The sequence below is a fragment of the Lissotriton vulgaris genome, chromosome 7, assembly GCF_964263255.1.
Source record: "Lissotriton vulgaris chromosome 7, aLisVul1.2, whole genome shotgun sequence".
In the NCBI taxonomy this organism is placed as follows: Eukaryota; Metazoa; Chordata; class Amphibia; order Caudata; family Salamandridae; genus Lissotriton; species Lissotriton vulgaris.
Window position 1 is genome coordinate 1,049,111,007 of NC_141695.1, and position 12,758 is coordinate 1,049,123,764.

At 47.6% G+C, this 12,758-nt stretch overlaps 1 protein-coding gene across 2 annotated transcripts in view; it reads right to left on the reverse strand.

Annotated features, from left to right (window-relative positions):
* Positions 1-2,011: 2,011 nt before the first annotated feature.
* The window catches only part of SAR1B (secretion associated Ras related GTPase 1B), a 470,631-nt gene continuing 459,884 nt past the window's right edge, over positions 2,012-12,758 (reverse strand). For both annotated transcript variants that reach the window (XM_086931492.1, XM_086931493.1), the window contains one exon: positions 2,012-2,679. In XM_086931492.1, the coding sequence (XP_086787618.1) occupies positions 2,563-2,679 (117 nt within the window). In that variant the 3' untranslated portion in view covers positions 2,012-2,562. The remainder of the gene's footprint in view (positions 2,680-12,758) is intronic.

A 12,758-nucleotide genomic window follows, 5' to 3' on the forward strand; every position in this document is an offset into this window, starting at 1 on the left:
ATGTGTACTTGTATCAGTGATTGTATAAGAGAGTAAGTATGTGTTAGTATATGTTTGAATAAGTAAGGTGTTGTGTGTATAACTATATAGATGAGGAAATGGAAGTGTGATTGATTCTTTCATGACTGACTAGGTGTGTGAGTAACTCCATGGATGAGTGGCAGTGTGTGAGTGTCTGCATAGGTGTATGAGTGCATATGATAGTGTTGCATTGATGAGTGACTGTATGTATTAGTGATTGTATGGGTGAATGAGTGGATGTGTGAGTAGACCTAGGAATCAGTGAGTGCCTATGTAGTAAGTGGTATTGGTGTGTCAATAGTTTCAAGAATGGTAGTCTGTATTTAACACTGGGTGTATCAAAGGTTAGATTAGAGTGTGAGGAGGTGCATCGTATTATCACATGAATGATGTAATCAGTGATGTCATCAGTGATGTCAAATGAGATGTCATCAGTGATGTCATCAGTGATGTCATTTGAGATGTCATCAGCGATGTCACTGACCATGTCATGAATGATGTAATATGTGACATCATCAGCAGTGGATTGCGGGTGCGCCATATATAGTTAGTCCAACTAACTATATAGGAGGAATTTCAATGGTTTTTTATATGTTAATTCCTAACTATATAAGCCCTGAAACCTATGGTTTTTTCAGTGAATTTCCAAGGTTTTTTAAAGGCTAATTCCTAACTATATAAGGCCTAAAACCTATGGTTTTTTCAGTGAATATATATATACATAAATATGTATGTATGTGTGTATATATATATATATATATATATATACATACATACATATACACACAATAAAAGGGTTTGTGTCAGCCACTGATCTGTTCAACTGTCATTCACATTTTGCTTCCAATGACCACAGCATTCTGCATGAGACAATGGGTCATCCTACTGGACGCTGGCTCTCTTGCAGTGTGAGTGACAGCATTTTGCTCTTTCACATGTGCACATCCGCCAATGTGGATGTGTTTTCACTATGTGTTCTGGTTACAGTAATTCACAACAAATAGTATTTTTGCTCCAATATAAATCAAATTTCTAGTAATTTATACCCTGACGTATTAAAATTATATTTGATAGTCCATTTTGTATTTGATCTTTTTACTGTAAACACGTAGCTGTCACATTTAGGAAATGGCATGTATTTTGTTGTCCCTTTTATTTCTTGCAACATTTTTGTGTCATATACTAGCAATAAAAAATGTAATGAAAAAACAACCATCACACCAGCTTTCCAAGGCCAGATCCCTTGGCTTTGCCAATGCTCGTGAAATTCTGCCAGCAATTTAAATGATATTGAGGATAAATTATGACCCTAACAGATACCTTTATCAGCAATTATCCGACACCTGTAAAATTGTAACCACAAGCTGGTGACACTACTATATTCAGGAAAATCAAAGATATTATGTTACAAAACCTTTTAACATCAGTATAAAAATTACAGAAAGACATTTCAGTTCAAAAGCATAAACATTCCTGAACTTCCATAGTTGAGGTACTAAAGCACATTTAACACTCTTCCAGGTTCAATAAACCCACCCACAAACTCATCCTCCACAAGTCATGGCCCTCTAACGAGCTCCCCTGAGGGATGATGGAAGTTACCCTTGGTCATGAGCTTCATCTGGCATTTGCATTTCGCTCCCAATAAATTGCCAGCATGCCTATGTGTACATATTTCCAACTCAAACCACAAAAAGTGATGTTTTGATAGAAGACTAGTAAAATATCTTCAGGGAACCAGATAATGTGTTTACATTGTAGGAGAAAGTTTTGGCTTAAAGATTAGCTGATACGTTTAGATACCTGAAATTAAAGCTGTTTAAGATTATTAGAAATAAACAAATTGTTACAAGATAGTCGCAAAGGAAGAACAGCTGATTATGCTGTTATAAAGTTAAACATTGTTATTCTCGTAAAATACGTCAAAACAATTACTTATTTCAGATCGGCGAAGTTAAAAGTAAAACATATTGAATTGAATCTGCCCTCATTTATGAGTAAAATATGGTTGGTTTATTGCACTATATTGCATGAAAAATCTTCAAAACAGAAAACTAAGAATTAGTTATCAATTAACCCATAATTGTTGTACATGTGATATGTGTGCGTGTTTGTGCTCACAAGTGTATGTTTGCACATATCAAACAGTACACACAAATATACATTTCAAAACTTTAACACAATCTCGAAACAGCATTTGCACGTATGTGGTAGTTTTCTTTATCTTAAAAGTGCATTTATTCGTTTTGTAATGGAAAGGTACTCTCACACATTATCAGTGGCAGATTTGACAGGCAAGTTATAAATCGCAAAAAATATATAAATTATGTGACTAGATAAATGAGAAAACAGACATACTATAAACATATAAACTCAAAATCAGTTTTCAACAGTCACACTTAAAAATCTTATAGTTCATTATTACTGTTCTGAAAAAAACATATGCGTAACCATTAATAGCTTCCTGAATTCAAGTTAAGTATTCTGAACGACCAGACATCATGTCCAAAGATATGAAAAGTTAAGCCAAGCGTTTTGGCATCAGTCGATGTATTGTGACAGCCAGCGGAAACCTTCCCCATAGCCCTGTCTCTTCAGTACACTGCACATGAAAACTTCCAAGGGTCTGGAGCTGAGGTCTTTGGATGCAACCTTCCCCTGGAGGTGGAGACAAAATGAGAAAATCCGTAAAAAGAAGGTTTCACACAAAATCATCTAAAATCACACACAAAAATAGGACATTTTCTTTATCTGTATTCTCCAACTCTAGTATTAGAACATCTGTGATTTTGTTAAAAGAGCATATCTTAGAGGTATCTTTATTTTGCAATAAGATATTGCATGAGCATGGACACTGTCGTGTTCTCTGCAGCGGCGCCACACAGCACAATATATTCAGGACACAGGTTGGTTCTAATACGCTTCCTTTATTTGAGATTACATAAGCTGGTCACATGTACGTCCGTCCTGTTGCTCGTCCTGGTCAATCTGTCCTCTTCCTGTCCCCTGGCCGGATGTGGTGTTCGGTGACCTGGTCACCTCGTCATGACCCACAGGGTCCTAGTGTCCTACTGTCGGTCACCCATCCCATCAGGTCACGACACCTCCCCTCTTTTGTGCAAATAAATGTTCATGACACATTTATCATAATCACTGTCGCCCACCATTGACAGTCCTCATTCACAGTTACACAGAGAGAGAGAGAGAGAGAGAGAGAGAGAGAGAGAGAGAGAGAGAGATGTTCTGTCAGTCTCGTCTATCCTTCTCCCCAGTCTCTGCTTCCTACTTTTTCCTACGCAGTTTCTTGATCCCCTTGCACTCTTTCTTTGGTCGTCGTTTTCTGCCATCATCTTTGTTTCTGCTTTTCCGTTGTCCTCCAGCTGCCCTCAGTTTGCCAGCTGCTCTTTTTCTTTGTCGTTGCCCTCTCTTTGCGGCCTTGTCTCTGTCCTTCCGTTGTCCTCTTTCCGTTCCCTTTTCTTCCGTCTCTCGTCGTCTTGACCGTTGCTCTCTGCCCTCTGTTTTGCTTCTTGTTCCTTTCTTTCTACCACCGCTTTTTGTTGTATTTGTTTCCTCAATGATTCTCGTTTGTTCTCTTCCTCTTTCCTTGTTCTCTGAGTCTTCTCTTTGCTTGCTCTCAGACTGTCTGTTCTCGTCGTTATATGTCATTGTTATAAGGCCCATCGTTTGGGCTGTGCGGTTGCTCATCAGGCATAGCCCTGGGACCTCGCCTTGTAGAACATGAATGTCCTCCTTCTTTATTCTGTTCTTGTATCTCAGTTCCTCTGTGAATTTTCCCAAATTAGTTATTTGTTTCCTTGCCCCCCAGGTAAAAACCTTTGTCTGGGACGCTCGCAGTGCCGGTTTTACTTCCATTCTTTCATATTACGATATATACATGACATTGCATGTTGGACCACTGTCCAGTATAAAGTCTGTTTCGTGCTCTCCTACTCTTATCTTTGCCTGGTCTGTCTTTCCTCTGGTGCTTCTGTCTTCTGGCTGTGTTGTCTCTCCTGCTTCTTCTTCCTCGCTCCGCTCGGTGCGCGCCTCCGACATGTGGTATAATCTTTCCACTTTCACTTCTTCCTCTTCTTCATCTGACCCTCGTGATGAACTTCTCCTTTCGTTGTCGACATACCTGACATGTCTTGCTGTCGATTCCTGTTGCCTTCCCGTTCTCCCCTTGTCATCTCCTCTGAATTGTGCACCTTGGCACATGCTGGCGTAGTGATTTCTTCCACCACACTTTCTACACGTCTGGCCAAGTGCTGGGCATGGACCTCTGTGTGGAAATTCCATTCCACACTTGTAGCATGTTCTTTCTGGTCGTCTTCTTTCCTTTTGTTCCCTCCAGTCATTCTTCCATCGGTCTGCGATATCTGGTTGTCGTGAAGTGTGCGTTTTCTATTTCAGCGCTCTTCCCTCTTTCCATTTCTTTGGCATGTTCCGTTGCTCTCGCCTCTGCTCTTGCTAGGGACAGGATGTTCTCCAATGAGGTCGGTTCCTTTAGTATTCTTGCTCTGAATCCGGTGTCGAGACAGCCTTCTATGATCCGTAGTCTGATCACTTGCTCGTTATCGAATTTGTCAAACTCACAATGTGTTACCAACTTTCTCAGCCTTGTTGCAAAGTCATCTAGTGTTTTGCTGACTCGTTGACATGCAATGGTAAACGTATATCGTTCGAAATCAATGTTGCGCTGTGGGTCGAATTTGGCTGTTAGACATTTCTTTAGTTGGTCATATGTTTTTGTCTCCTCGGTAGGCATTGTCACCAGTAGTTCTTCCACGTCATCCCTTGCTAAGTTCAACATTAATCCTAGCTTCTTTCTGTCTGCTACATCTGTATCTTGTGCATATCTTTCAAACCGTCTGATCCATTTCTCCCACCTTATCCCCGTTTGTGGCTCCGATAGGTTGAAAGGTAGTGGTCTCCTGTATTGCGCGCTGGGCTTTGGATCTGCCATTCTTTCCTTCTTTCTTTGGTCGGCTCTTTTCTTTTGTTTCCTTTCTCTTCTTCTTCTTCTCTTCTTTATTTTATTTATTTCTTTATTTCTTTATTTCTACCTCTTCCTCTGTGATTTCTGCGCTCTTCTTGGCACTCTTTTGTTATTTCTTCTACTATCTCTTTACCGTCTTTATTTTCTCTTATGTGTCTTTGTTTGGTCTTTATATTTCTTTTTCTTGTTGTTTGTGTTTCTTTGTTTGTCTTTTTCTTCTTCTTTACTTCTATTACTTTTGTTGCTCTTTTATCTCCTTACTGTCTCTTTCTTTCTATTTACTTCTATGTCTTTGCTGCTCTTTATCTCTTTTGAAAGTCTCTTTTTCTGTTAATTTAGTCTTTTCTTTTTTTTTTTTCCGCCTGGCCTTGTGATGGCCGCCTTGTTATTTCTGGTGTTTTTTCCTTTGTTGTCCCACACAAAATGGCTGCCGTCGCTCTCGCGAGCTTTCGATCGATAATCTCGCCTTTCCTGACTCCAAGATGGCCTCCTTGCTGATGCTGTGCCTTGATTGGTCCGGCCGCCTGGTTCAAAGATGGCCGCCGAGACTTCTCAGACACCTTGTGGCCCTTGTTGTAACCATGACATAGGGAGGCTGCAGGGAGGGTGCAGCCTTCATCCGCCACCGCCAGGGTGGCACAACCTAGCTGCCAATTAAAAGGCAGTGACAAGGATGCTCCAATTAGAAGGCAGTACCCCTGTCTTTGAAACCAACAGCAGCCCACCAAGTCCTGGCCACATCAGAAACGAAACGGGTGGGTGCATTTGCAGCAAGATTTTACACTGCTTAGAAGGCGGAATACTTGGAAAGGGTGGCAATTTGACAAACCAGCTCAAAGCACAGGAAATACCAGCATCCCCCTTTAGATGGTGGGAGTGTGTTCATTCACAGGTGGTTATCCTGCAATCACCAGGGTGCTTTGGGTTGGGGACACGTGGGCCCTGGTGAATCCCCAGGCTTGTCTTGCCAGTAACGAGGTGGGGGAATCTGGGAAGCTGAGTTCTGCCAAGCTGCCCTGCAGGGACATCAGCATGGTGGTGCTTGTCACTTCTCACACCACTGTGCCCTGCCTTATGATCAAAGCAATCACTGCCTTCAGTAGTAGTGGGAAACAAATGTGCGAAGGCGTTCCCTCCACCCAGGTCTACAAAGGGTCAGATAGGCCCAAGTCACAAATCTCCTTTCCACAAGTGCGAGCATTTTACTTCTGGAAATTTATGACTACGTATGCGTATTTCAGAAATAAGAAACAACTACTCCGAAAGATGGTGAAACAAGCTTTAAGCAATACAGAGGATGTGGAGTACTGCATAGGAGTTGCATTCAAAGCTAAATATATATTACATAGCTGTGGAATGGCCAGTAACCCATGCAAGATTACACAGTTTCACTAGGTTACAATAAATAATCTCACACGTTTTCTTTTTTGGTTCCTGTTCGCTACCAATGAAATCTAACATTTCTTATCAACAATCTACCACTTTGGTTTAAAAAACAAAGGGGGTGGGTGAAATGTAATTAATGTAAAAAAAAAACAGCCGGATAATGTCTACAAATCTCAATCATTTAATGTTCAGTGATGTTTCACAATTTGCGCTAATAAGTAGTGCAAGAGGGAGGAATTGTAAATTGTGTCAGAAATTGCCTTAGCGTAACTGCAACTGCTACAGCCATGTTGTCTTGTTTATGCCTAAAAAAAAAGTGCCAGTCTCGGGCGTTTAAGCCTCTCTTTCATATCTTTGCTTCAGAGACTAAAAAAGTCTCGATTAACTTCCTCAGCCGAAACAGTTTAGCTTCTTGTTGCAGCTGAAGTTTGTCTTCTGCCTTTCTCATGTTCTCAGACTTAGGTACCTGTGTACTCACTTTGCTTCACAAACTCATGTGATCCTAATCGGAAGCCTGTATGAAGTTGAAGTTGAAGGGTTTTGTAAAGCGCTCTACTACCAAACGGTTTCTGTAAAATGCTATAAATGCTATAAATTTGTGCTTTGTCTTTGCTTGCACCGTTTGCTCCGATACCGTCTGCTAGAGGACCTTCGGTCGACCGAATCTGTCATTCACAAATAATTAATTTTCTTATATTAATAAACCCTCTCAGACTTTGACTGATTTTCTTTGACACTTTGTTCATAATGGCAGGAGAAGGCACCAACAGATATCTATCAATCCCAAAACACATAGGGCCATATTCTCAAGAATGTGTGATAACCATCGCAAAAGTAACTTAACGCAATACTCAAAATTGCAGTCTATCGCAGGAAAATGATGCCGTGTTGACTAAGTATTCACAACACGGAGGTACCATTCAATAGTCACCAGATAGATGTTGCTGGAGCAAGTACGGAGGAGAACCAGAACTCCACAAGCCACCCGGAGGACCAACCTGGGACCTCTGGGTCAGGGAAGGCCAACTAGAAGAAGAGTAGGATGAAGCACTTCAGTCCACAGGAAAACAGTATCCTGATAACGGAGGTGGTAGAACACCATCAACAACTGTACGTCAGCTCCACTGTGTCATTGGCAACCAAAAATGGACTACGGCAGTCGATCGTGGACAAGGTGAATGCATTGGGAGTGCTGAAGAGGACAATGGAAGAGGTCAAGAGGCGCTGGAATGATGTCAAGCGCAAAACCAAGCTGAAACTCGCCAACAACTGGAAGGCAGCAATTGAGACTGTAGGTGGGAGTCCTGCGCCACAGGAGGAGCTGGACGATATGGAGGAAATTGTGTCTACAGTCATCAGTGGGGAGAAGGTGGCAGGAGTCGGGGGACAGGACACTTCTCAACATGACTGGACACAACAGCACCAGGGTGAGTAACGACCAGGGACTGGGGGGACGGGGGAGATGGGCACAATGGCACACATGCACAAATGAGCTGAGCACATCTGCGGACAAACCATGCCCCAGCCCCCAACTCACACCAAGTGACCAATGTACCCAAGTATGCAACATCTCAGCACTGCATAGGCACAGAAGTCAAAGGCACATCGCATGAACTAGAGAAGAGGCAGCAAAATCAGAGCTGAAGGGGCGACTCCCCCGAAATGCAGCACACACACTCAATATGCAGAGCACATCAACACTGACAACATGGTACAAACCACAACACATCCACAACAGAACACAGGTCACAACTGGTGCCGACTGGCTGTAGACACTGGCCAATCACATTTGGCATTGCAGGCAAATGTGAGTTGATAATGTACAAGTACAAACACACACACATCATCTTGTCGAAATGTCCACTATCCCCCATCAAATAGGCTGCTCCTCACAAACAGCCACAATGTACACAGTCAAGCAGTCTGTATAAATACATGTACAATGCGACAACATACATGTGTACACATTGTTAAACTGCATCTCCCCTCCACATTGCAGAGGGAGAATCAACAACTCCTGAAGAGCAGCCCGAACCTCTCTTCTCAGAGGATGAAGAGGACCACCACAGCTTCGACTCCGACACCCTCCAACAGTTCATGGACAGCCTCCGAAGCCCATCTCCAGGAGCAGGGCAGCCCAGCTGCTAAGAGCAGAGTACCCACCCCCTGCATAGACCACACAGCAGGCAGCACCCACCACCACAGCTGTCTCCCAGGACCCCCACAAAGAACACATGGCCTTCCAAAGCCGTGTGTTGGAATGCCAGGAGAATCTGGCTGAACAGGTGTGTGTGGGTTTCGACCGCTTGGCAGACAAACTAAATGCCATACGTGGGTGTCTAAGTCCCATCAGGGACCACTCAGGATCCCTAACGAACACCCAAAGTCTTCTCCATGCAACCAACGGACCATGGCTGACATTGCTGGAGCCCTGACTCAGAGGATAGAGCAACTATCCAGTCAGAGTGGCTCTAGCGATGTTACTCAGGAGTTGGGAAACATGCAGAGGTTAATGGAGAGCATGGAGCGGACGAATACGGAAAGATCGGCTGCCACAGATGCACACCAGCGAGTGGTAGCTAGGTTCCTCAATGACCTCAAGACCATCCTCATAGCATTGCTGCCACAAGGCCTGGCACTGATGCATGCTGCTGCTACCGCTACATCCACATATCCACCCCTGAAGTGTCAGGGCCACACAGTGCAGAAGCCAGAACACCACCACTCTCACGTGTGGCACATGAAACTGCAGAGGACGAAGATGTGGATGAATCTGCCATCGTGGTATGAAGGATGCAGTAGCATTCTTCTCTGCCATATGGCCGGTTTCTGCTTTGTCCTGCCCTCTGCATCATCACCCTCCACTGTACCCCGATGCACTCTGCGACACTCACCTTGGACCTCGACATGGACTGCCATAATCTGTTTGATCGCCAATGACATAGCAATCAGACTGCGGACTGAACTCTTCCTCTTCCTTTGGACTTGTCCTTCCCTGAAGGCCGCCGGCTGGCCCTCCATGGGCCAACATCGGAATGTGTGGTTTGCTTGGCCTTGTACTGCTCCAGAAGCAACACTCCACTGAATGTGCATTAAACATTCCTAATCACACAGATGTGTCATGTCTATGGTCTTTCAAGTGTGGAAGTATGGATGAATGTAGGCTCAGTGAATTCCTCTTACGTCCATCTGGCTCATGTCGTAGAACTTGGTTCACAGTGTGACACACTGCCGAATGCGGTCCGGGCGGCGCAGACACAACAACAGGGACACAAGCATTAGTCACATTCTTGTCCAGCCCAGTATGGAACCATGCCCAGAGCCCCGGGGTCATTGTTCACACCCTTAGGCTGGACTGGCATACGCCAGGCGAGCCCACTCCGCTTACGCTCCCAGGGGGCACAACAACGCTACACGTCCCAGGTCTTCCCTGGGCTGATCTGCTGATCACATGTCTAGTTGTCAGCATGTCACAGCCACTCCCTCACGGCTGGTGTACACCCACACCACACCCATCCAGCACACACGTCACAGGATATGTGACTCTGGCAATAAAAAGGGCCGGGCGCACGTGCACAATGTAATTTCCTCTCTCTTTTTGAGTGGTGTTCATGTAGGCATGAGGGCCTAGTGCCCTGCAACAGCACTCTCCCCCTGCCGGGAGGTGACATGATGGTATCCACACCACGATACCCAAACATACAGGGTCCATGACTTTTGCGACACAGACTTAGTGGCACCGGATACAATGCAGCCCCAACAGGCACACCGGCATTGGACGGTGACTTTCGGTGCACTGAGGTATGCAGCACCTTAAGTGCTGAGCGGGTGTGCAGCCTGCGTTGATGCCCCATCCCGGCGGTCTGGACTACTCAGGATTTGTGTGCCCTGCTGGACTGCAGTGTAGGCCATGGCCAGCAGGCAGTGCAGGCCTACCGCCACGTGGCGTCGCCTCCCAGATCACAGAGTTAGTGGCACCTCAAGGGCTGAGCGGGTGTGTAGCCTGCGATTATGCAGGGTGCACTTGTATGTCCTCTGCCATGGCAAAATCATGCCCATGAATCAAATGTGAGACCTGGTGGCATGTAAAGCGGGGCAGCATGATGTGGAGGGTGCCATGTTTGCATGCTCCGGACTTGGGGCTTGCACCGGCATGTGGTGGGCCCTCATTGCGACACGCAGGTGGCAGAAGCTGAGCAGTGAGGCATGGATGCGCAGGGGCAGGCATGCACCACTGGGCGGTGGGAGGGGCTGGGGTGCAGCTGCCTGGGTGCGCAGGGGCGGGAATGCACCACTTGGCGGTGGGAGGGGCTTGGGTGCAGCTGCCTGGATGCGCAGGGGTGGGCATGCCCCGCTGGGTGGCGGGAGAGGCTGGGGAGCAGCTGCCTGGGTGTGCAGGAGTGGAAATTCACTGCTGGGCGGCGGGAGGGGCCGGGGGCAGCTGCCTGGGTGCCCAGGGGCGGGCATGCACCGCTGGGCGATGGGAAAGGCTGGGGGCATCTGCTTGGGTGCGCAGGGGCGGGCATGCTCCCTTGGGCGGCGGGAGAGGCTGGGGTGCAGCTGCCTGGGTGCGCAGGGGCGGGCATGCACCGCTGGGCGGTGGGAGGGGCTGGGGTGCAGCTGCCTGGGTACGCAGGGGTGGGCATGCACCGCTGGGCGGCGGGAGGGGCTGGGGGCAGCTGCCTGGGTGTGCAGGGGCGGGCATGCACCGCTGGGCGGCGGGAGGGGGTCAGCTGCCTGGGTGCACATTGGCGGGCATGCACGGCTGGGCGGCAGGAGGGGCTGGAGGCAGCTGCCTGGGTACGCAGCTGCAGGCATGCACAGCTGGGCAGCGGGAGGGGCTGGGGTCAGTTGTCTGGGTGTGCAGGGGCGGGCATGCACCGCTGGGCGGCAGCTGGCATGCACCGCTGAGTGGCAGGAGGGCCTAAGGGGCAGCTGCCTGGGTGTGCAGGGGTGGGCATGCACCGCTGAGTGGGGGGAGGGCCTGGAGGCAGCTGCCTGGGTGCGCAAGGGCAGGCATGCACCGCTGGACAGCAGGAGGGGCTAGGGGCAGCTGCCTGGGTGTGCAGTGGCAGGCAAGCACCGCTGGGCGGCAGGAGGGGCTGCTGCCTGGGTGCGCAGGGGCAGGCATGCACCACTGGGCAGCGGGAGGGGCTGGATGGCAGCTGCCTGGGTGCGCAGGGGCGGGAATGCTCTACTGTGGGGAGGGAGGGGCTGGATGGCAGCTGCCTGGGTGCGCAGGGGCGGGAATGCTCTACTGTGGGGAGGGAGGGGCTGGAGGGCTGCTGCTTGGGTGCGCAGGGGCGTACAGTTGATGATGTTGTGTGCCATGGTATGTACTTTGCCATTAATGTATCTGGACTCTGTTGCATATGTGGGACCTGGTGAACTGCACTGCATACCGCCACATGGTGGGAGACACACCGGTGTCAGCAGGTGAGCAGTGAGGCCTGGGTGCGCAGTGTCGGCACTCTCTCTCCCTGTCCATCACTTATGTTCTCTTTGTCTCTCTCTCCCTCTCTGTCCATCTATCTCTCTCTCCTCCTCTCTGTCCGTTTATCTCTCTCTCCCCCTCTCTGTCCGTCTTTCGCTCTCTCCGTATCTCTCTCATTCGCTCTCTCTCTGTCCTTTGCTGTGCGCAACACACACCTTCTCTTCATGATTTTTGTCTTGCAGACTGTGACCTACAGATTGTCCCGAGGGGAGCCGCTATAATTCGAACGTGAATGTGTGATGCTCATTTTTGTGACGACACATGCATGTCACCAATTGTGTTTGTGCAACATCAGGCGGATAATTTGGTACATGATTCTGTGTAGTTGATGTGGCATGTCTTTGATCGGGGGGTGGGTGCCCGGGGAGGAGGTCCTGGAGGTGGTGGCGGTGGGTGTTGTAGTCCTGTTGGGGATCCCAGCTGCGTGATCAGTGGCTCCATGGCATCTGTTGTTCTTCTGGTGTGGCTGTGGGCTGGGCTCTCTTTTCTGGTGCAGGCTGTGGTCCGACTTTACACCAGGTCAGAGCAGGTGTTCATTTCCTTCTGCTAACGCGCCTTATCACATGTTTTGTGGTTGTATCGCCGATCTGTCTGGTCATTGAGAATGTTGTGGAATGGTGCTGTTGCTGCTTTTTGCACGGGAACGCCTACTCTGCATCTCATTAGCGATAGTTATGGGGTCATCTGTGGCGATGTTTTTGGCAGCTGCTATAGCAGGTAAACTGGTGAAAGGGGCTGTTAACACCAGGTTGTGAATGGGGCGATACGGTTATTGCGACTTTCGCTGCAATAAAGTGCTGATAACTCGGCGATAACTCCCTGAGAATATGTCGACAGTTGCAGAAGAATGCTGGGCTG